Source organism: Aedes aegypti, chromosome 3, assembly GCF_002204515.2.
Source record: "Aedes aegypti strain LVP_AGWG chromosome 3, AaegL5.0 Primary Assembly, whole genome shotgun sequence".
Taxonomy (NCBI): Eukaryota; Metazoa; Arthropoda; class Insecta; order Diptera; family Culicidae; genus Aedes; species Aedes aegypti.
Window position 1 is genome coordinate 80964240 of NC_035109.1, and position 25654 is coordinate 80989893.

The 25654-nt window shown below is 43.0% G+C and overlaps 1 protein-coding gene and 1 non-coding gene across 2 annotated transcripts in view; both read right to left on the reverse strand.

Annotated features, from left to right (window-relative positions):
- Nucleotides 1-5180: 5180 nt before the first annotated feature.
- LOC5578005 (protein spartin) overlaps nucleotides 5181-25654 on the reverse strand; it is a 33119-nt gene continuing 12645 nt past the window's right edge. The window contains exons 2-3 of the mRNA XM_001656693.2: nucleotides 18631-19286; nucleotides 5181-6756 (exon numbers count right to left, since the gene is read on the reverse strand). Of these exons, the coding sequence (XP_001656743.2) occupies nucleotides 5620-6756; nucleotides 18631-19239 (1746 nt within the window). The 5' untranslated portion in view covers nucleotides 19240-19286 and the 3' untranslated portion in view covers nucleotides 5181-5619. The remainder of the gene's footprint in view (nucleotides 6757-18630; nucleotides 19287-25654) is intronic.
- On the reverse strand, nucleotides 20167-20238 carry Trnaa-agc. The gene has a single exon. It is a non-coding gene; the product is annotated as a tRNA-Ala (tRNA).

Below are 25654 nucleotides of genomic sequence, written 5' to 3' on the forward strand. Positions count from 1 at the left end.
TTATGTGGACGACATGGTGATTGCCTGCAACGATGAAGAGGAGTATGAAGAGATTATCAAAACCATAAACTGGAATTTCAAGGTAACATCGTTGGGCGATATCAGTCACTTTCTTAGAATCAAGATCAAACGCAACAAGAAAGGATTTTCCTTGAACCAGTATTCAACAAGTCTTGGAGCGATTCGGCATGGATCAAGCGAAGCCGTCCAAGCAAAGACAAATTGAAGACCTCCATGTTTCTTGCAGTTGCCCAAAATTTTATGGCTCATAAGGTAATCTAGAATGCCGTGAAAAGTGTACTGCGATCTGTCATACTTGGGTACCTTTTGCACTACCGAGGGACCAAATGCAGTACTAGAAGTGGTACCCAATCTGAGCCCGAGTGGGACGGATCTGGTCCAAGTATCCTCTTAATCCTGGCCACATTCAGCAAAAGGAGGAGCAAGAGAAGCTGGCCAACAACTATCAATATGCCAGTCTCATTGGAAGTTTGCTGTACGTGGCGGTAAATACTAGGCCGGATATTGCGGTAAGCGTTTCAATTCTAGGAAGATCGGTAAGTGCACCAATACATGCCGATTGGAACGAAGCTAAGCGAATACTTCGCTACCTCAAGTTAACCATGGACCAGGAACTTGTGCTGGGAGAAGACGAATCCGACCTGGAAATATACGTAGATGCGGACTGGGTGAATGACGCGAAGAGTCGCAAATCCAACTATGGGTACCTTTTCCTGTTCGGCGGTGGTCAAATGTGCTGGGGGTCCCGCAAGCAAACATGCGTCGCCCTCAGTAGCACGGAAGCTGAATTTGTAGCACTGGCGGAGAGCTACAATGGATTGACCGACTGCTAACGGATTTTTCGGTGAAAACTATCAAGGCGGCATCCACAAATTACGTAACGCTCTAGGGGGAGGGGGGAGTAGGCTCAAGCGTTACGGCTCATTCAAAAATTATATTTTTTTCATACAAAAAGCGTGACGGAGGGGGGGGGGAGGGGGTTTCGAAAATTTTCAATTTTAGCGTTACGTAATAAATGGACGCTGCCCAAGCCGATCCTGATTCATGAGGACAATCAATCCTGCATTAAGCAAATGGAGTCGGGACGTGCCACCAACCGTTCGAAACACGTGGATACGAAATACCATTTCGTTTACCAAATGATGGCGGATGGCGTGATCCGGATGCAGTATTGCTCAACCGAGCACATGATAGCCGACATGTTAACCCCTGACCAACGTGAAGCTGACCAGATTCAGAGAAGCAGCTGGAGTTTATCCGTCGAGGAGGAGTGTTGGAAGCGAAGCGACTATGAAACTCCAGTAGGCTATGGCTAGCTGACATATAATTGTAAATGAGTAGAAAAATAAATTTGGTCATTCTGTTCTTGCCCACTGAAGTAGAAGGTTGTTTTTATTCTTACGACTACGGCCCACCTTCCCATAGTTGGACGGTGGTTCTCAAGTGAATTTGATTTCACGAGCAATGGCAGACACTTTGGGCTTGAAGTTGAACTCCTCGAACGTCACGGTGTTCGGAGTAAACAACACGCAGACTCGGTAGTCTAATTGTAGTGTGGTACTTCTCTCGACGAGGAACAAAGATTTCCACGTCAAGGTCAAGTGTTTGGTAACTGATAAGCGGCCGTTCTACGCATATTTGTCCCACGATCCATAAGGTTTACATAGAACATGGGACAAGTAGGCGTAGAAGGGCAGTAAGGTGACATCAGATCTTCCTTCGTCGGTTATCAATATCAGCGCATTGGAGCTTCCCGCTGGCGTTCAGCTAGCCGATCCGAAGTTTTGCTCCTGGCTCGTTGGCTGATAATCTTCCCGTTTTGCGTGAGACCTACGTGCTTATTCTGCGCGGCGTGTGAGTCGAGACGAGTCGCTCTCACCGCGAGTGACGTGAGACGACTAATGTTAATCAAATGGGAGCGAGTCGACAATTGTCACCTCATTCGACTCGTGTCACCTCACACGCCGCGCAGAATAAGCACGCTAATTTGGTTGGGTTATTGGTGGAGTGTTTGAAGAAGGTGCGTTAGCTGATGAAGCACACAGTCACGATGGACGAATTAAGCCAGTCCATTCAACGCTTTTGGGAAGTAGAAGATGTGATTGGTGCCGACAAGCATGGCAGTGAAGAGGAGCAGTGTGAAGAGCACTTCAAAGCGACTCATCGTAAAGATGCTTCCGATCGGTACATCGTTGAGCTGCCTTTGAAGGAATCCGTTAGCGAGTTGGGTGATTCCCGAAAATAGTGCATCATATCAAGATGTTCGACCCGTTGGGTCTTGTGGCGCCGGTTATAGTTATCGGCAAACTGTTGATGAAGAATTTATAGAAAGAAGCGTTGGAATGGGCTAAAGAGCTAACTGGTAATATGAAGAAGAAAGTGTAACGAGTTCCTGAGTGTGTTAAGTAGTATTACCAATCTTCGAATCTCTCGTCACGTGGATGTTACTGGGGCCGTTGCATTTGAGTTGCACAGTTTTGGTGACGCAACTTTGGAAGCCTATGGTGCCTGTGTCTACATCAAGTCAATTGTACCTGGTCAAGCTGCTGTGGTGCATTTATTATGTGTCAAATCGAAGATCGTACCGAAAACAGTGTTGACCATTCCAAGAAAGCAACTTTTAGCAGCGCTTTTGCTGCATAGATGGGTGAAGAAAAGAAATGCCCTTTCAAGACATTTCGTTGTGGTCGGACAATCAAGTGGTGCTAGCATAGCTAGCGAAGTACCCGGATCATTTAGAAGTGTTTGTGCGGAACCGGGTTAGTGAGATTAAGGGGTCTATTTTATAAGTTGAGTCGATCAAAATGACTCGACTGGAGTCACTGTCGACCGAAAAATTCGCTCGACTCAGCTCTGTCACTCGAGTTTTTCGACAGTTGTCACTCTATGTGACTGGATTACTATGGGAGTCGACGGGTGACATCTGAAATATGCATGCTTGCTTTGATCGACAATGAATACAGACGAGTCACATGAATCTGCTCGATTTATAAAATAGGCCCCTAACTCTACCGGACATCAGTTCAAGTGCAAGTATGTGAATACACTGGAAAATCCAGCCGACATAGTGTCACGTGGTCAGTCTGCTGAAGTTCTAGACAAGAACGATCTTTGGTGGAATGGACCATTGTTCTTGCGTAGTGAAGAGTATCAAGTGGTGGTACCAGAACCACTGTCTGATGAAGATGTTCCTGAATTGCGGCAGATTGCTGCAACATCTGCGGTTGTAATTTTGGAGAGGTTGTCAATATTCACCAAGTTCGAGTCCTTCAGGAAGCTGCAACGAGTTCTGGCATACGTTTTGCGTTTTTGCCGGAATGCAAAGAAGTCGGCCACGAAGCGAAGCGTCGCGCGGTTTCCTACCGTGCTTGAAATGCGCCACTCGATGAAAGCTATCATCAGGGTGGTTCAGTCATAGCATTTTGGTAAGGAGGTAGCCATGATCGAGTCCGGTGAGTACTGCAAAAGGTTTTCTTCGTTAAATCTCTTTTTGGACGATGGAATGATTTGCGTCGGCGGACGACTGCGAAATTCAAATTTGCCATACGGCGTTAAGCATCAGTGGATCTTACCTAAGAAGGATGAAACCATCCAGCGGTTGATTCAAGCGACACATCGTGAGAACCCACTCATTGGATCGACGGCGCTGCAGGCTCAGCTTTGCCGGCAATTTTGGATCCTGGGAGCCAGATCACATGAAACTGCGTGCGGTGTTTCAGGCTCAACCCCCCGTGTACCAGCCAATTCATTGGAGATCTTCCCGTCGCAAGGTGCGACAAGGCTCCCGCTTTTGTGAAGGTTGGTGTTGATTTTGCGGGCCCCATACTTATCAAGCAGACTGGAAGGAAGGTGGCCCCCGTGAAAGGATACGGGAGCGTGTTCGTCTATATGGTGACCAAGGCCATTCATCTGGAGGTGGTAGAAGATCTATCGGGCGATGCGTTTATTGCTGCTCTGCAGCATTGGTGAAGCGCTGGTCCGATGAATACCTGTTGGAGTTGCAGGTACGACAGAAGTGGAGCAAGAAGAAGGAAAACATTCTACCTGAAGCAGTGGTGGTAATCAAGGACAAAACAACTTACCGCCGCAGCAATGGATGTTGGGGAAGGCCGAGTCAACTTACACGGGATCAGACGGATTGGTCCGCGTGGTAGATGTGCGTACCAAGTCAGGGGTGTTCAAGCGTCCGATCCATAAGCTGGCTCCTTACCTATATTGGACAATCAAGCGGTCAACGAGAACAAGGTTCCCGCGGAGGAGGATGTTCGAGCCGTAAAATTTAAGGATTTTGCTACCCGCGATTGGAAGAGATCTTAGGTTGCCGTGCTTCCACCGTGTCAAGACGTGTCGTGGCAAAATTTGAGCAAACTGAAATTGATTAAACTAACAAACAAACCACGTAAATAACTGTAAATAGATCTTTGAACTGTTAGTAAAGAGTGTTTACATCCTATGTCGAGGTTTTAAAAGCTACAGTCCACTCTCGTACAACAGTGGTTGAATTTCAAGGGTAAATGTAGCCAAATTTTAGTTCAGTAGATTTAAAAAAAGTATTTCTTTCAAAAGCAAAGTTCGAATCTCTAAATGTTTCAACCCAAAGTTTTATTCATTTGTCAAATGGTTCGGCGCCCCAGATAGTTCTACGTTACAAAACCATCTGGAACATTACATAGATGGTTAGATCACTAGATTTCCTATAGAATATATAATAGAATGCCCAGCAATCAACAGATATTTGCTTATCATAAAAATTCGAATATGCATGTTGTAAATATAGATTGTACGTAAAAACACATAAAACTATATTATAAGTATGTATTTATAAATAAAATGCTTCGTTCTACGTTTTTAAATATCCGAGATTCTAATATCAATCTTTTCCATATTCTTCGAGATATCAAGTAAATATGAGTTTTTCCTTCCCATCCTGGAGATTTTTAGTCCGTGGGTGTATAATATTTAGATTTAACGCTCATCACTTCCTCCTATTTATTCGTGCTTATTCTGCGCGGCGTGTGAGGTGACACGAGTCGAATGAGGTGACAATTGTCGACTCGCTCCCATTTGATTAACATTAGTCGTCTCACGTCACTCGCGGTGAGAGCGAGTCGTCTCGACTCACACGCCGCGCAGAATAAACACGATTGTTTGTATTCGAAATGTCATTTGTATTGAGACTCAAACAGGATCAAAATATTTGTTTCAAAACTAAACACTAAAGCAAACTTGGATGCTTAGCGATTTGTGTGAAACTACCTTTATAAAAATACATCAAACTTAACAGTTTCGGTGAGAAATAGATACCATTCGTTCATCGGTTCAAATTATGGATCAAACTCAAATCTCACATATTGTCTGTGTCCAATGATCGCTAATTAAAATATTCTTCTCATTTATTTCTACATTGCATGTTGTAAAACTGTGTTATGAACATTTGAAAAAGCCTATACCATAAAATAAAAAGAGGAAACCAAGCTTCAAGCTTATGGAACTTAAGATTTTAAAAGTAATGTTCTTAAAACTAATGACACCGTTTGTTTAGCTCCCATGCTATTCAATTTTGTATCACCTCGGACTAGAGTACTTCCCGCCAACCTATTACGCCTTATCTCCCTTCTGAATCTCCTTGGCCAACTCGGACAGGTCCGGGTACAGAACGGCTGCCGGCACGATCCGCTGCTGCGAGGTTACGACCCCATTGCTGGGCCCTTCCCCTGCCCCGGCATTGTCCACCTCGGGAATCGGCGGTCTATACCCGGCCACCAGCGCCTTGCCGGCATTCTTGGCCGTTCGCTTGGCAAGTCCCTTTGGCGTTATGTAGTTCATGTTGTGACTCACGTTGATTACGTTGCCCACCGTATCCAAGGAACTTCCCACCACCTGCCCCGCTTCCGGTCCGTATTTGTGCTGCACGATTTGCACGGTGCTGTTGCTGAGGCTACTCCCCAAGATGGAAGCGGACTTTTCCAGACCGGCGTAAACGGTTCCAAATCCCTCGACAGCCCCGGCGCAAATGGTCAGCGCTCCTTGAACCTTTTCCGAGGCATCTTCCGCGCTTATCCCGGTACTGTATGATAGGAGATCCGAACCGTGCTTCTGGATGTGAGGAGCCAGGAAGCGACCCAGTGCCATCGTGGCACATCCGACTTTTCCCGCCACGTAACTTGTGACGCTCACAGCCGTCCCAGTCACGGATTTGGCTATTTCGATTCCCGTTTTGACGTTGCTCGGGACTTGAGCTGGACCTTCTTCAGGAGATTTGCGGATCTTCGAAATGAGGTACGGCGTACTGTAGGAGATGAACTCTCCAGTTTTCTCCGCGCCCTTTACCAATCCCTGAGAAGCATAGTACGCACCTTTGATGATGTTCGCCGAAACTGTGGCGCTTGTGCTCCGTTTCTCCCGAGGAATGCCAAATCGGACTGCTCCACCTTGGCTGACGATACCATGCAGAAAAGCGATGAAGATTTCCAGCACGATGTCATCCGCTTCGGGAGGAACGACCAATCCGATAGTGCGCCCATACTCCGACGTCAAGTCCGGAATGATGAATGCTCCGTATTCGGTGCGGTAGCAAGGGGACACCCCCGGGATCAGTGGGTAGATGAAGGAGGGGTCCACCGCCTGATGTTCTTCCACAGGGCTGATAACCACGGTGTCTTCCTGTACCTCCAAGGCTTCGACCAAGGGTTCCTCTGCATTTTCGATCCTAGTGGAGGCCGATGTTGGAATGATCTAAAAAAGAAGCAAACGATTTGAAGATGTACAATACAGTGATGGTTAGCGACTAAATGTCTCAAAAATAGGATCTCAATTTCCCCAAAGTTGCTTCCAGGATTTTTTGTTCAACATTATCGCTAGATTTCAACCAAAAGTGTCTAAGGAAAGTAACAGAAATTATTCCGCGAGTTTTATGCTAGGATTCCTTGAGGAATCTCGCTTTTCGTACACATACAAGCTGTCCGGCCACACAGAAATTGATTAAAAATATCCGGGAGATATTTCTAAAGGAAATCCAAAAGTAATATCTGATGAAACTTCTATAGAAATTCCAGAATAGCTAATGCAAGGATTCCAAAAAAAATATCCTGGGCTCTCGAGAATCTGAGGGATCCATCGGGACAGATTCTGCTATATTCTGGCCTGCGAGGTGAACACGCTCCTCGGCACCGTGGGGTTGGCTTTTTGCTCAGCGCCCAAGCTTACGCCGCGCTTATGAAGTGGGAGCCTATAAATGAGAGAATAATCGTCGCCAGATTTAGAACACGGGTCCGAAACCTTACCATAGTCCAATGTTATGCGCCAACCGATGCTGCCGAATTGCAGGACAAAGAGAACTTTTACAGTCAACTCAATGCTGTCGTGGATAAGATTCCGAAGGGTGATATCAAGATCTACATGGGCGACTTCAATGCGAAGATAGGATCCGACAACTCGAGCTATGAGCCTGTCATGGGACGCCATGGTTTCGGAGAAATGAGCGAAAACGGAGAATTGTTGGCAGAGTTTTGTGGCAATAACGACATGGTGATCGAGGGATTGCTCTTCCCCCATCGTCCGGTTCACAAGGTCACATGGGTCTCCCGTGACGGCTTTACCGAAAATCAAATTGACCACATCTGTATCAGCCGAAAGTGGAAACGGAGCCTTCTTGATGTGCGGAATAAACGTAGCGCTGACATCGCATCCGACCATCACCTCCTCATCGGCGAGGTGCGTCTGCGCATTGTGCGGATTCGTCGACAGGAGGAAAGAGTCGGACGTCGATTTAACACACGCCGACTGGAAGATGCCACAGTGAAAAGGTCCTTCGTCGAAGAACTGGAGACTCGTGCTGCTAATATTTCGGAAGGTGGCAGCGTAGAAGAGCAATGGACCGCCATCAAGAATGCCTTCATCACTACCAGCGAAAATAATCTGGGTGAGCTACGCACTCGGAGAAAACAGTGGATTACCGATGAAACCTGGAGGAAGATAGAGGAGCGGAGAGAAGCCAAAGCCGCGATAGAGCGGGCGAAAACCAGAGGAGCCAAGGCACTTTCCCGTCAACGATACTCGGCTCTAGAAAGGGAAGTTAAGCGCTCATGTAGGCGGGACAAACGAGCGTGGGCGGACTCCCTTGCTGACGAAGGTGAGAAAGCCGCAGCAACCGGCGACATTCGTCTTCTCTATGATATCTCACGACGCCTTAGCGGGGCAAAGATGAATACGACGATGCCCGTGAAAGACACAACTGTTAACCGACCCCACTGGCCAGCTTAAACACTGGTTTGAGCACTTCGAACAACTTTTCCAAGTGTCAACCCGGCCACCATCATCTCAGCATGATCCGCCTAGGGTTCGGCGTATTAGTCGCGTTAACACCGAAGCTCCATCACTGCATGAGATAGAAACAGCCATCCAAAGTATGAAATCCAACAAAGCCCCTGGGGTCGATCGCATATCAGCCGAGATGCTCAAAGCAGACCCCGCAATATCCGCTCAACTGTTGCATCAACTATTCCGCAATATCTGGGACACCGCGACTTTTCCGGCCGACTGGATGCAAGGCGTGTTAGTGAAGGTACCCAAAAAGGGTGACCTCACTGTATGCGATAATTGGCGGGGCATCATGTTGCTATGTATTTTTCTCAAAGTTCTATGTAAAGTGATCCTAAACCGGATCCAGGAGAAGATCGATGCGACTCTCCGTCGATAGCAAGCGGGATTCCGTGCCGGACGATCCTGTGTGGGCCATATTGTCACGCTCCGTATCATCTTGGAGCAAGTCAATGAATTCCAAGAGTCCCTGTATATGGTATTCATTGACTACGAAAAAGCTTTCGACCGACTCAATCACGAAAATATGTGGGGTGCCCTGAGACGCAAGGGTGTTCCTGAGAAAATCATCGGCCTCATCGAAGCGCAGTACGAGGCCTTTACGTGCAGAATATTGCACAACGGGGTCTTGTCTGAACCCATCCGGGTTGTAGCTGGAGTGAGGCAAGGATGTATACTATCACCACTACTGTTCCTCATCGTAATTGACGAGATCCTGATAGGCGCCATTGACCGTGAACAAAACCGTGGGCTGCTGTGGCAGCCTATTACTATGGAGCACTTAAATGATCTCGATTTGGCTGATGATATTGCTATACTAGCTCAACGGCGCTCTGATATGCAGAGTAAGCTAGACGATCTTGCCGAACGCTCCTCAGCGGCAGGTCTCAACATCAATGTCAACCCTTCCAGCTTCACAGTAGCCGGGCAAACAGTGGAAAACGTCGAAAACTTCCAATATCTTGGTAGCCAACTGGCGTCTGACGGCGGTACCAAGATCGACATAGTTGCACGGATCAAGAAGGCGAGGGCTGCTTTTGTGAGCTTAAGAAATATTTGGAAGAACAGTCAGATTAGTCAACGCACCAAAATTCGAATATTCAATTCCAATGTCAAATCTGTGCTGTTGTACGCCAGTGAAACGTGGTGTGTATCAGCGGAGAACACTCAACGGCTGCAGGTGTTCATCAACAGATGCCTGCGGTATATAATTCGGGCATGGTGGCCACACAACTGGATTTCTAATGCTGACCTCCATCGTCGGTGCCACCAGCAACCGATACAAACCGAAATTCGACAACGAAAGTGGGGGTGGGTCGGCCACACTCTACGTCGGGGCGGAAACGAAATTTGCAAACAAGCGCTGGAATCCAGCAGGACATCGCAGCAGAGGCAGACCCAGAGGATCATGGCGGCGCAGCCTCAACAAAAAAATAAAAGAAGTCGACGGCAATTTGACCTGGCCGCAGGTCAAGGCGATAGCTGCTAATCGCCCAGGATGGAAATCTATCACGTCGGCCCTATGCACCAGAATGGGTGCCCAGGACCCATAAGTAAGTAAGTAAGTCTCGAGAATCTCAAGCTCTGATTTTGTGAAGGAGTGATCGGAGGAATTACTGAAATAAATGCCGTGATATTCATCTGCTGAAGAATTCATGGAGATTATACCTACTAGATAATTAACTCGAGAAATGTCTGGAAGAGCTGCAGTAATAATTCCTGCATGAAATGCTGAAGACGTTCCCACAGAAACTTTTGTAACAACTTCATGAGAAATCCCTGGTCGGATTCCTCAATAAGAATTTCTGAAACAGCTTTTAATACATTTCCTAGAGTAATCGCTGGAGAATTTTTTGGAACAATTCTCGCATAATCTGTGATCTCGCCCTGAAAGCCATTGGTAACCGAGTGTATAGTTTGTGGTTACTGAGGAAACGATTAGATTTACACGTTTTTTAACAATGCAACGTTGAAGAGAAGATTCTCCTCTTTCACCCTGTAATAGTAGTTTTTATCTCGGACCATTCATTTGCTCAAAAACAACGAGCTACACACTCAGTTACCATAGACGTTTAGGGCGAGATCAGAAATTATGCGAGAATTCATGGGAGAAACTGAAAACACATGAAAATGATTGAAAAAATAACTGTAAAATCGGCCTTCTGGAGGAATTCTTGTTGGGTTTTCAAGAAAAAATCTAATTTCATTAAAATTTTGAAGATAACCTTAGTGAATTCCTATTGAAGAATTCCTTTAGGAATCTTTGGAAGATCTCCTTGAATAACAACTGGAGAAATCGGTGGATAAGTTAGCGAAAAAATCTCTGGAGAAAATTCTGGGATAGCCATTGGGAAAATTTTCATGGAAGGTGTGTGAAAAACTAGCGTTGGAGTGCTCAAGTGTTTCCTGGAGGAAATTTTGGAGAAATCCCAAAAAATCGCTGGAGGAATTAGTGGACGAATTCCTGAGAGAGTTGGGGAAGGAATCTGTAGAGAGATTTTAATTGGGTAAAAAAAGAATCAAAGTTCCTACTAATGCAAAGATGTATCTAAGGATTTTCCCGTAACGCGGGTAGATCACCTTTTCGAGGTGCGTTACGAGGTAAGATCTACCATATTGTACTCTTGTTGTATCTGTTCTTGTGAATACTTATAAGTTACGGTTGGAAGAGTATAAGAGAGTAACTAGCCACTAAGACCCATCTATTTGTCCTAGATGTTGAGGAGGTCGAAGTGGAAACATGGCTCAATCAGCATCTGAGGTTGGTACTTTCCGAGTTTAAGAGTTTATCTTTCGACACGAGGAGGGAAGTGATTCCGAATCAGTGGAGTAGCAGACCTACTAACTTCTAAAATAAGCTTCTTGTTTCAAGGAATCTAAATGTCTCATGCGAACCTGTTCACAGTTTCAAAAAACGACTTTGAAGCTTATAAGTACCTACCTTGATACCTTGATGGCTACAGCGTAGCATCACGCCATTGCCGGGCGTATTGTAGAGCTCCATCTTCGTCGGTCTTGGGCGAAACTTCTCCAGTTGCCCCGAACGTTTAGGGTCGCCAGGTCCTCTTCCACTGCGTACAGCCAGCGTATTTGTGGTCTTCCCCGAAGCCGCCGACCTCTGCCTGGTTCCCTGCTGAATATTATTTTCGCAATTCTTTCTTCCGACATTCGCACTAAGTGACCAGCCCACTGAAGTCTGCCGTATTTTACACGATTGATAATATTCGCATCTTTGTACACTTGATACAACTCGTGATTCATGCGTCTGCGCCACACACCATTTTCGAGTTTCCCACCGAATATTGTCCGCAGCACTTTACGCTCGAAAACACCGAGAGCTTTCCGGTCTGACTCTTTCAACGTCCACGCTTCGTGCTCGTAGAGAGCCACCGGAAGAATCAATGTTTTATACAGGGTGAATTTTGTTTCGGTTTGCAAGCTGCGGGACCTAAGCTGGTTACGTAGTCCGTAAAAGGCCCTATTCGCAGCAGCAACACGTCTTTTCACTTCGCGGGAAACGTCGTTGTCACATGTCACAAGTGTTCCAAGGTAAACAAATTCTTCAACAACTTCAAACACATCCCCATCAAACACTACTTCAGCACTTACACCACCATGCCTGACTCTATCTCTACCTGCAACCATGTACTTCGTCTTGGTAGAATTGATGGTCAGGCCTATCCTCGCTGTCTCCCTCTTCAGAGGCACGAAGGCCTCTTCCACTGATCTGCGATCGATTCCAATCAGGTCTATATCGTCCGCAAAGCCAAGGAGCATGTGCGACCTTGTGATAATAGTGTCATTTCTTTGCACGCCAGATCTCCTAATAGCACCCTCAAGTGCAATGTTGAACAGTAAATTCGAAAGTGCGTCTCCCTGCTTCAATCCGTCTAACGTCACGAACGAGGTTGACACCTCGTCTGCGATCTGAACACTTGATTTCGAACCATCCAGCGTAGCACGTATCAGCCTAATTAGTTTCGCCGGAAAACCATTTTCAGACATTATCTGCCAAAGCTCATTTATTTTCACTGAGTCGTACGTCGCCTTGAAATCAATAAACAGATGGTGAGTCTGCAAGTTATACTCCCGGAATTTGCCTAGGATCATTCGCAAGCTAAACATCTGGTCCGTTGTCGAACGGCCCTCACGAAAACCAGCTTGGTATTCGCCGACGATGGACTCTTCGAGCGGTCTCAGTCTGTTAAACAGGATGCGCGACAGAATTTTGTACGCCGAATTCAGCAGGGTAATTCCTCTGTAATTGGCACACTCCAGTCTGTGCCCTTTCTTGTAGATAGGGCGGATGAGGCCATCCAACCAGCCGGTAATTCTTCGTCCTCCCATACCTTCAGAAGTACTCGGTGGATCGACTGGTAAAGCTGCTCGCTTCCGTGCTTGAGAAGCTCCACCGGGATCTCGTCCTTCCCAGCAGCCTTACAGTTCTTCAGCTCGCTGATAGCCTTTTTAGCCTCTCCTATGGTCGGTGGGTCCACAGCTTGATCGTCATCATCTATGTTCATCCTGTTCCTCGCTACATTTCCATTCTCACCGTTCAACAATTGCTGGAAGTGCTCCTTCCACCTGGCAGCCACCGCCGTTTTATCGGTCAGCAAATTCCCTTCTCGGTCATTGCACATGGCGGGCACTGGTACGGTATTGTGCCGCGCACCATTGACCGTTGCATAAAATCTCCGCATATCATTCCGGCATGCTTTCTTGTGCGTCAGCTACCACACTTTCTTCGTGCTGCCTTTTCTTTCTGCGGTGGATTCGCTTTTCTTCGGCTCTCGCTGCCCTGTACCGCTCTCTGTTCTGTCGGGTACCGGCCACAAGCATACGGCTTCTGGCGACATTCTTCATGTCTGTCACCCTCTGGCACTCTTCATCGAACCAGTCGTTCCGTCTTCGTCGTTGACCAGTGCCGATCACTTCTCGCGCCGTTGTTGTCACAGCTTCGTGGATAGGGTCCCACAGGCTGTCGGCGTCTCCAGCAACGTTGGCTCTTCCCAACTTCTCGTCTAGTTGCTGACGGTACTGCGGTCCTGACATCAATGACATCTGAGAAATGTCGCCCATCAACCAACAAGTGGTCTATTTGGGAGCAGGCATCGCCACTCGGGTGTCGCCAGGTGTGTTTGCGGATATTCTTTCGCGCGAAGTATGTACTGCTGATTGCCATCCCTCTAGCAGCAGCGAAGGTTACTAGCCGCAGGCCATTATCATTGGTAACGGAATGAAGGCTTTCCGTTCCAATGACGGGTCGGAAAAAATCTTCTTTCCCGATCTGCGCATTTGCGTCGCCGATGACTATCTTGACGTCTTGTTTTGGGCACTCTCCGTAGGCCTTATCCAGGCTCTCATAGAACTCATCCTTCATGTCATCGGGCTTATCGTTCGTTGGCGCATATATGCTGATCTGGCTGTAGTTGAAGAACTTTCCCCTCATTCTCAACACACAGATTCGGTCGCTTACCGGTTTCCACCGAATAATTCGCTTCATCTGCTTCCCAATCACTATGAAGCCAACCCCACGTTCTGCTCTGTCGCCACCGCTGTAGTAGATGTGGTACTTGAATGAAGTGTTGGCGATGGGGTCCACCGCTCGGAATTCGCGTTCTCCGGTTCTCGGCCAGCGTATTTCCTGGACAGCTGCCACGTTCACGCCGACATTCCGCAGTTCACGAGCCAGGAGCCCAACACGCGCGGGTTCATTCAAAGTTCTCACGTTCCAAGATCCAACCGCAGACAGACGTTTAAGCAGGAACAAATTTATTCAAAATTCCTGTGTAAATTCTACCGTGGTGTCACCTAGGGAGCAAATTGCTGCAGTACAGTGACAGTTCGTAAAAGCACGTGGCTTCATCGTCTCGCTTACCACCCAGTCCACCACCCACTGAACAAAAATATCAAAACAATCACTTTAAAAATGATTCACACAATTGTGATACTCTAACGCCAATTTATTTTACATGAGTAACGATCATTCAAGGGTGTTATACTAGCATGAATCTGTGAGTAAATTAAATGCCAACTTGTGGTAAAAATTACAATGTATTTAATTAACTTTTACATGAGAAATTAGATCCAAAAGGGAACATCACCCACCCAGCGCAAAAAAAAAGTGCATAGTTTTTAGCGTTGAGTACGTCGGCTGTGGGAGCGGTTGTGTGTCATGCTGTCAACGAAATTTTATCGGGGTGGTGGCGGGACGCATACGCCACTAACGCCATCTGTTAGCTTATTGCCACTTGGCGATTTGTGGCGGCCATGTTTTTACACAAGTGGCTGAGTCTAACTTGAATGTCTGTCTGCGATCCAACTTTCCAATCGTTGTCCTTTATTCGTTGCCGGGTCTGTTGCCGTAAAATCAATCCGTTTGCTCTACTTTTGCCTTTCTTGGTTGGTGAAGAGTCTTCGATAGGCCACCTAACCAGGGTTGCGCTACCTACATCGTGCTAGAGGGGCTGCCTCCTCGATGCTGACACGATACAGCATCGTCCGCTTGTTCTTTACATGATGACCACGGTCATAGCCATCACAACCATCCACCTTTATCAGGGCTTTGGACCTGTAGCTCTGGTTCTCAATAGTTTCAAGTTCTTTCGGACATGCTACTATGGTGAGCCGTCATGCGCTAGCGGTGTTAAGCTTATAAGTAGAAGCAATAATTTGATACGGGCGCGCTTTTGAGAGTTTAATGGTGACAAACTGTTTTTTTTCCAAAAGGTATAAATAGCGGTATCTTTTTCTTAAGAGGCTCTATGCAAAATGGTAAAGAATGATATTTGTATAAAAAACGACTAGGGGAAGACGGGGTAAGAGCGCCCGCCGGGGTAAGACCTTCGGTTTGGCATGAAAATGGCAATTTTCTTAAAAACTCATCAAGCGCTTTCCATAAACACAAGAGTTTTGACATTCCGGAGTATTTAGTGTGATATTTACATCAAATTTTTCATAACAAATGTCAAAAACAAAGTTACTGCTCGTCGGTATTGAATTTGATCTAAATTTAACAGATGCTCACTTAAGGATTTCGGAAGGGATTTTTTTGGAAAAACATAACAAATTAGCCGTCCATGCTTCAACAGAAATGTAAAATATGCTTCGCTGAAGTGAAATATGAATTGTAAAAATTAAGCTTTGAAATAAGGCCATAGTTGTGAAATTTGCGCAAGCGGGGTAAGACCGCCACCCCTAATTTATACCAAATAACTGTATAAACCATTTTAGACGTTGTTACTACGTTATACATTACTGTTCAAGTAATATGAAATCAATTTTGTGAAAAATAATAGCCAAATCCGCATATTTTTTCCCAAAATATGGGTGTTTCAAGGTAATTATAAGTATATATTTATGTTTTTTGAAATAATTAACCCTAAAAATGATTAAATATCCATGTTAATCAATGTAGAATTCATAGAACATTATACTTTTTAGAATCACAGGGAACTGATATGATTTTTCGCAAAATTGTGTACGAAAATCGTGGTGATCGCTCTTGCCCCGTGAGTGGGCGGTTTTACCCCGTCACAAAAAATAATCGTGATAAGACATCACTTTTTTAAAGCTTCAAGAAATAAATATTTTTCAGAAATAAAACCCCTGTGATATTTTTTGATCATGCCTAAGGCTTCAAAAAACGACAGGCTGCGTCGAAAAAGGATTTATTGATTCTTGATTTTGACATATAAATTAAATTTCTTAGGCGGGCGGTCTTGCCCCGTCTTCCCCTACTTCATTATTTCTCAATAGTAATGGAGTAGAACGACATGCACTAAACAAAGGACACGGGTATACCACAAAAGATCAAAGAAAACTAGTCGCAGTGGTTCATCCCGAACAGAAAGAAAAAAAATCTAAGGATACCGTCAAAAATTACTCCGAAGATTGCTTCAGGAATTCTCAAAAAAATTTTCCAGGATTTTTTGTTTCAAGGATGTTTCTAGGGAATTGTCAAGGGATATTGACGAAATTTTCGAAAAAAAATAAAATTGGAAGGCATTTCTAGAGGAAATCATGTGTTTGCAGGAGCAAATTTTAAGAGCCCCTGAAGGTTTCTCCTAAGCCTCTAGAATTTTGCACCAAGATTCATTGCAAACAAAAGGAAAAAAAAGACCCGGACACCGTTTTCAGCCGTTTAGCTACACAGACTGTAACTTAACACTAGACAACGGACAAGCATGCTCCAGTGGCACAGCCGCGAAACATTCCTGACGAAAAGTTTCAATACTGAAACGGGAATCGAACCCACACCCTATGACACGATGCGCTTAAATGCCTGACGACACTAATCGCACGGCCACGAGAACCACAAAACTTAAAAAAGTAACTTTAGAGACCATTTTGTTTAAAAATAAGACTCCAGAGTCCATACATTAAAATAGAGAGCTATTAAAGAATTCCATTTGAATTGTGCCATGCTTTAAAAAATAATCTTGATACCAGCCCTGGTAATAGAACTACAGTCATCTCTACCTTACTCGATATTCTGTATCTCGATATTTCTCCTAACTCGATGGAATGCGCGGTCCCTTCAATTCATCATGCTTTGATACCTCTGTTAGTCGATACCTCTCTAACTCGATGTTCCCTAACTCAATTTTTTTTTGTTCCAGTTTCCCAAGTGAATTTACCTCTAACTCGATATTTTCATCAAAAATTCCAAATGTCCTCCAAGTGTTAAAAAAAAATCAAGAATTTGAATATTATGACTAAATTGATAGTAAAATTGAGGTTTACTGCCTACACGCAAACAAATTTTATTGTATAATCTACCGAATCCATGGTAGAATTAAGAACTGCACCAACGATTTTCAACCGACTACACAAATCTGTTAAGTTTACTATAATCTGGTGAAAATCACTGAGCAGTGCAGTAAATTTGACTATGTCTATAGTAGCATCCACTACAAAGCATTGTATTTCAATCCGTGACACCCACCGTACAACACAGTGTGGTCAAAAGTATGATGCTAAACTTCTCAAATCAAGAATGTTTCTAGTCAAAAATACTACAACTCTGGTTAAATCAACAGAAGAAATTTACTTGTGTAGTGATGTTGACTATGTTTTGGTAGAGTTAACAGATTAATGTAGTCGGTTGAAAATCGTTGGTGCAGTTCTTAATTTTACCATGGATTCAGTAGTTTCTACAATAAAATTCATTTCAGTGTGGTCCTGGGTGATAAAATTTTCAATTTTTGCCGACCGGTAAAAAACTTTCACATAGGTAAATGTGGTAAAATTGTATTATATTTCACATTTAAATTACTATTTTTGAATGTGTTTTGTCAAAATAATTAAATGATTAAAATTTGAAAAATATGTGTTCTGTATCTCGATACCTCTCGATGATCCCTTCAATATCGAGTAAAGGATAGTTAACTGTACCAACAAAAAATCGCAGTAGGCGTTGCCCGCGAACGGTCGTGTTTTGTTTTGCTCCACGCTTTTTTTTTCGTTCTCTCGTTTTCGCGATTTTGCCGATAACTTAACTAGTGCTACGCCATCCGGATTTCAATTCGGAAGTGAATATTCAAAAAACGTAGATATTAAAAAGTGAATAAACCTCTCAGACGCGTTCAGTGTGATGTCGCTTTGGCTAATTGGCTTTGTTAATATTTGTGCATCCACGTGATTTTTTTTCCCGATTGCGTTTGTGTTTCGGTTGACGGTACTACGCCACCCGGACGGATGGTTCGGAGGAATAAAAACAAAATTATGATTTTGTGATTATGTTAAGTGGTAAAGTTTTATAAATTCGTGAAAGTAAGAAATAGAAATGGTGGTGAAAAGAAACCCAATGTGGTCTACCACCGACAAATACTATATGTGCCACGAGGAGAAGGAAATAAATACCTAATCGATTGCTGAGTGGTTTTGATGACAACGCCGCATTGGATGGATTTTGGTGAGATTGTTCTGATTACATATTTATCGATACCTAAATATTAAATACGCGCCAGTTTCAAAGCAAACATCTTTGAAACAGGAAGTGTGTATGTATTATCATTATCCATTTGATAACGGTTATGCATACATGCGGGGCTTGTTGTTAGTGAAAGTGACTTCTGAATGGACGTGTCTCTCCAGCCATTCTGAAATGGGTCACAGGATCTGCAATAGAGCTATCACTTTCTAACTCCCGGACTGAAGTTTTTTGCAAAAATGTAGGATCTAAGCAGTTTTGCTGAAAACTTTTTTCCATAATACCACTGCCGGACAGTGGGGGTTAGATGGATCACACACACACACACACAAGGATAGTTAACTGTACCAACATACCTGAAGAAACACCGTACTCTCCAATTTCTTCACATCATCCTTTTCGATTCGCACAATTCGCAGCGTGGAATCGTCCAACGTCCTCGACACCACTCCATCCGGTTCGATATAGTACATCTTGACCCCGTCGCAGGAAAATAGCAGTTCCAAGCTGTTTGAACCGCCAATCTGATCATTACTGCACTGCATCTCACGCAACGCTTGTGCCAATTCACTGTACGTCCGGGGTCTCAAAGTGTCACCTGCCCCTTCTCGAGCAGCAGCAGCCGTCTCCCCATTTTTCGAGGCCTCCGCTTCCTGCTGGTCCATCTTGCTGCCAATTTGGCCGATTCGCTGCAGCACTTCGCCGCGGGTGCACTTCATCTTGTGGATCATCTGGACCGCTTTGTTCCAGCTTTCGTCCTTCTGGAAGTTGTCCGGAATTTCCACCGGGATGGCCAAAGCTTCGTCGATGGCCCGTATGCCGTTCTTGTAGTCCTTCAGGGCCAAATCCGGCCGCTCACGTTCCTCCAGCTTGATGGCACGCTCGATTATGCGGTACGCCTCGTCGTGGGCCGCCTTGATGCTGGCGAACGTTTGCGCCCACTGTCTTTGCGGGGAATTGAACATGTTCGTTGTTGTGTATGGTGTGTATAGTGCAGAAGCCGAGTGAGATTCTGAAACGGAAGGATGAGATAATTGAAAAGTGATTTGTGCACGCAGTGAACCGCGTGATTTAGTTAGGTGAATTAGATAGACAACCAATAAAAGTGGAGAACAGTGATGATGAAACATTTTCAACAACACACTTTACCTTGTAACATTGGACTTCCAGGGAAGAACATGACTGATAGGCACGCATATGGTCTGAGTCCAAAAATGTGTGCTCCACAAATTTGATATGTCACATAAAGGGATTGTGTTCTGTTTTCAATTCGACTACTTCCTCCGGGACACATCGATTCGGTTTCAGAACACAACTAGTGGTCGCGCATATGATGAGATCAAAAATTTAGCCCGCCCAGCCTACGTGTAGATTTTCTACTAACCAGGAGAAGAATGCTAAGAGCTTACAATGTAGGGCTGACAGCGATTAACCATTTCAGATGAATACTATGCAGTGGCGCGGGAAGAGGGTAGGACAGGTAGGACATTGTATACGCACAAATATACCTGAGTTGGACAATCAAAAAATTGTCCTGTCCATGCTTCAACACGAAGTGACATCATTCCTACAGAATTTCCAACCAGTTGTAGATGTTATGAAAATATTTCCTGACAAATAACTGAAACATGCATGGATAACTATCAGGAAATTTCTAAAAAATGGATGGAATATTTCATGGACTAATCCAGGTCTGTCCAATGTACGGCCCGCTTCAATTTGTATCTGGCCCTTTTGCTGATTTACCAACTTGATATTTGAACATTCCAAAGCTAAACTGACACTTATATTGAGCTGTTCGGTAATCCAATCCGCATGGTTATTAAATTAATTAACTCATTACGCGTGGTAAAAATGGACAAATTATGGGTGAAATTATGAAAAAAATCCACGTGCTCGGCTGGGATTTGAACCCAGGACTCTTGTATGCTAGACAAGCGCTTTACCAACTAAGCTACCGAGCCACTTGGTGACCCAATAACTGAGTTGGTTACAAGTTTATAATTCAAATCCCTACAGACCACGCGGACCCCTTTCATAACCAATATCCATTCATCTCATGTTCCTACACACGCGGAGCGAGCGAGTGCGATTTGTTTAGTGTTGAAACTGTTTGCCTATCGTACCTACATTGCTTCCACAACAACTGACCAACTCAGTTATTAGGTCACCAAGTGGCTCGGTAGCTTAGTTGGTAAAGCGCTCGTCTAGCATACAAGAGTCCTGGGTTCAAATCCCAGCCGAGCACGTGGATTTTTTTCATAATTTCACCCATAATTTGTCCATCTTTACCACGCGTAATGAGTTAATAAATTCCAAAGCTAATTATTTCAACTTTAGATTATTCAATTTGAGGTTATTCTACTTTGAGAAATATAGCTTTCTATATTGTATGATTTTATGCAAAAAAAGTTTTATTTTCAAAATGATTCATTTTCAAAACATATACCTAATTTTTATGAGAATTATATACAACTAGTGGTCCCGGCAATCTTCGTCTTGCCATCAAGTAGGCTGTTGGAAAACGATTTGAATCACCCCATACAAAATGACAGGTCCGTTAACTCTCGTTTTTTTTTTCGACTTTTCTGGTGAATATCTTTGGATTTTGATGCACACAAACACGTCGGAACACTTGTCGAACGAAGCGGAGAAAGAATCATCCAAATCCGTAGACCCGTTCGTAAGTTATTTCGTGACTTACAAACACCATTCCATTTTTATTTATATAGATGTCTCTAATAACTGTCTTCGCTATTAAATTGACAAAACTGAATGTATACCAAATTTAAACTATTGTGTCAACGAAAAAATGAAGGTTAACACAATCTCACTCAATTCTCGGATTTCATACGTGAGAAAGGCGATACAAAATTTGGCAGATCCAGAGGTAGCTTGTAATATTTTATAGAGGATTCTTTAATAAATTTTACGGGAACTGCATCTTAAACATCAAAATGCTATTTTTTGTGCTTTAGATCCTTCGCACAATTGTGAAATGAAGATTCCCGAGGAAGCTTAGCTGAGCTTACTGGAAGGAACAAACATATTCGACTCCTCTTAACTTGATGTTCAAGTGACCATCGACTTGTAGAATTATCGATAATCAAAAAAGTAGATTGAAATACTCCAATTTACTTTTTTGATTCTCTATTGAGATTCTGCTCAGAGGGTTCAAAAACATTAAAAAGAGTTATAGAACATACCAACACAAAAAAATCCACGGAGAGGAGCACCTCGCTATACGACACCGACAGTTCGTCCCCTTAATGCTACAACTAGATAACTCGAAAATCCAAATTTTCGGATGTGCAACTTTGAAAGTATGACCGTTTAACAAGGTGATGGTTAATCGCAGAGATTATGATTGAAAAATAATCTTTAACTTGTATATTTTTAATCACACGCTTAAGACCTGTGGATATTTTGCAGATCTAATTAAGAAAACTGTTTTGACAAATTGAAGTCAAAAATTTCAAATTTCGAGTTATCTAGTTGTAGCATCAAGGGGACGAGTTGTCACCTCACGCCACTCGTAGAACAAACCCAATAGAGTAGAGTAAAGTGGGGCAAAAGTTCGAGTGGTGCAAGAGTTTTCTTTTCAAGATTTCTAGCTTAATTCAAAACAAAACTTAATAAGTTCTGTTTGATCTTTCGACCTTGACGCTTGCTCCTGCGGGGGCGGGTAATGAGGGCAGCATCAAACATGTCGCGCGTCGGTCGACTAGTGAAATGAAAAAGCGCCGCGGATCGTTAATAGTGTTTGATCTATTGATCGAGTCGCTTGCTCCTGCGTGGGCGAGTGATGAACACTTGTTCGGGGTACAATGCGTTTATCGAATTATATCGCGAATCCGATTAGGCGTGATTATATCATGGATCGCATCACCAATTATTGGTGACTTCCAGATCTTTACCTTATCCCACTAACCCAATATCCTTTCCATGACAACTGTGGAGATGCAGAGGTATACTCTAGTAACAACGGTTGTCTAACTAACATTCCTTCCCTTCCCCGATGACCGTAAGGACGTGGCCGGCGCCGTTATTGACTTATAAAATTTGAGCTCTCGATTTGTGCACATTGAGGAATGGTAAGCTAATCCCAAGTCCCATTTATAAATTCCCTGTGCAACTTTGATTGTTCTGGTCAATCACGGAGTAGCAACTACGAATTGTACGGTCATCTATGCTCATGCTCAATTCAAAACAAACTTTAAAATGTCATGCTGGTTCGAATGCTATTCAAGTAAGAGACTTTCACTATAAATATCATAAAAATCGAATGAGATTTGGAAAAGTTATGGCTATTTGTTATTTTTCGACGTAAATATTGTAATATTTGGTCAAACTGTCGATGCATGGAACCAAATGAAGCTAAAATATTTGTCAATATGTTATGTAAGGGCGTTTCTAGGCCCATCATAAGGATGCTTTGACGTCTATTAGCTTTTGCATAAATGCTTGGAAACAATTTTTGGCCCATAGCGGGGCAAAAGTTCGAATCTGCGGGGCAAAAGTTCGACCCATATATAAACTCATGGAAAAATTTTCAAATTGCCTAAAATTCATATATTATCTTCAGATCTAGCAAAATTGCGAAAAATGTCACAAAAATTTTACATTTCCGCCTAGTTTTGCGAAAAACTGCTTTTTTGAGTGTATTACAAATAACCCTGTTTTGGGCATTTTTTCGATTAAAATTTAGTGTGTATTTTTTTGGCAAACATACACGCAAACAAATTTTCTTGTATAATCTACCGAATCCATGGTAGAATTGAGAACTGCACCAACGGTTTTCAACCGACTACAAAAATCTGTTAAGTTTACTATAATCTGGTGAAAATCACTGAGCAGTGCAGTAAATTTGACTATGTCCATAGTAGCATCCACTACAAAGCATTGTATTTCAATCCGTGACACCCACCACACAACAAAGTGTGATTAAAATATGATGCTAAACTTCTCAAATCTAGAATGTTTCTAGTCATAAATACTACAACTCTGGTTAAATAAACAAAAGAATTTTTTTTTGTATATTGATGTTGACTATGTTTTGGTAGAGTTAACAGATTAATGTAGTCGGTTGAAAATCGTTGGTGCAGTTCCTAATTTTACCATGGATTCAGTAGTTTCTACAATAAAATTCATTTCAGTGTAAGTTTACGGCGTGTATAAAGTATGCCTGCAATAAAAGTATTGATATTTTGTGTTTTAGCCAACGAACTTTTGCCCCACACTAGATTCGAACTCTTGCCCCACCGGAGGGGCAAAAGTTCGTTTAAGACAATCCATTTGGAAACCGTTATAAATAAAAATGGGTAAATATTTTGACACAAGTTTGTTCGGCAAAATTATAGCCAATATGTTGAAGGTTCGCTGTATGGTATTTGTTTTGTTTCAGCTGCTATTGTTTTCCTGGAAACTTTGATTATACCATTAAGGTCGAACTTTTGCCCCACCTTACTCTATCAAGTTGTGGCGAGTCGGCTGTAATTTCTGGACTGTCGTGAATCGCAAGTTAGTCCCACATATAAAAAGAAATGTACTAAGAAATTTTTGTGTGTTTTTTCCTAATTTAACAGAAACAAATCAGTACCATTAGAACAACTAAAAGATCATTGATAGTTGTAGCGCAAACTTGATACCACCGAAGCTAGAAACTTCCGGGATAAGTGTGAAATTACTTAATGAACTGAAGATTCTTGGTAAATGGATAAACGTGGAGAAAATCCTTCAAATATTTCGACGGAATTTCTTCAACAATTCTGCAAGTATTTTCAGTGCTCTCGACAAGAATTCTTTTAGAAATTCACCAAAACATGGGGCCATGCACAAATTACGTCACGCTCCAAGGGGGGGGAGGGGGTCAAGCCAAGCGTGACAAGCCTTACAAAATTTTCGGAGGACTCATACAAAAAACGTGACAAAGGGGGGGGGGGAGGTGACAAAAAAGTTGGAATTTACCGTGACATAATTTGTGTACCATCCCTATACTCTATTTTGACGCATCATGGGAAATAGGATTCAATCATTTTCTAGTAATTCATAAAAGAATATCTTGCAGAAATGTTTACAACAATTCAGCCAAGAACTTCTACAAAGTGTGCTTTAGGAGTTCTGTGAGCAGGCCCGGATTTGGGGGGTGCCAAGGGGGCAAATGCCCCGGGCCCCCCGATCAAGGGGGTCCCCTGAGGATTGAAATTTTTTTTATGAATTATGTTTTACATATCCAAATACAATCCTAAAGAGATGTTATGGCATGAGATTGTTATACATAATATGTAGTAAACTCAATTCGATTGTTATCTGAATCTTTCAGTTTCAAGTAAAATCACGGTGTGTTTCGTAGAACAAGTTTATTACAAAAAAATAGGTAAGTCTGAAACTTCTCCACAATAAAGTCTAGGTTTCTCGCGTTAATTTGCTGCTAAAACCAAAATAATGTTTGACTTCGAGAGATTTGCACATGTGTTTGAATTTGCCTATCTATGTGTTTATGTACATTAGGGCGGTTCAAAATTAAAAAGTGTTTGAGAATTCAATCTCACATATGTTCCTTACTATCCTTACTATAAAAATAGTGTTCTCTGAAATTCGCAGCTTTCTAAATGGTGATTTAAGGTAGCCCAAAGACAATGTAGGTTTATATGGAAATTACTATGAAGAAATTTTGAGGTATGTTCCAAACACGCTTGTACTGTAATGTAAGTACAAACTTATTATCCCATTGTAAAAGCTCTTTCTTAAAACCATAATAAAGAAATTGGCTGAAGAGAGAAATTCAATTCGACAGATAGCAGAAGAGGTATTCATGAGTTTGTTTGCTATTATTTAGCTTAACCCCTCTACCGGCAGCTTCATTTTTTCAGCACAAAAATATATTTGAATCGCGATAACTTTTTTGTTTCTCTATATTTTTCCACCATTTTTTCACAACTTCTCAAAAAACTCTTCTACTTTTGGAATCTATGTCGGTATTGACCATTGGTCAACTGGGTTTAAACATATTTCGGTGTTCCTTGGGGGACCGACACTTCCCATATGAAATTTCAATATGATGTTTTAAGAAATATTCAAGATCTAGTTACGGCTAGAGTGGTACCAAAAATATAAAAGCTCATTGCTCAAAAACAATTACACCGATTTGTTTAATTTCTTCATAATAGACTTTCATCAAAGTTCAGTTTTGAAAAGCGAATAACCGAATATGAGAAAATATGTGTAGCCAAAGATAATTACGAGAGTTATGGTTATGCGTCGGTCCCCCAATGAATTTTGGAAGATCTCCGAATATAGATGACCTATGCTCAAAACCGATACAGATTCTGAAAATAAGAGAGTTTTTTGAGAAGTTGTGGAAATTTTTTTTCAAAAATA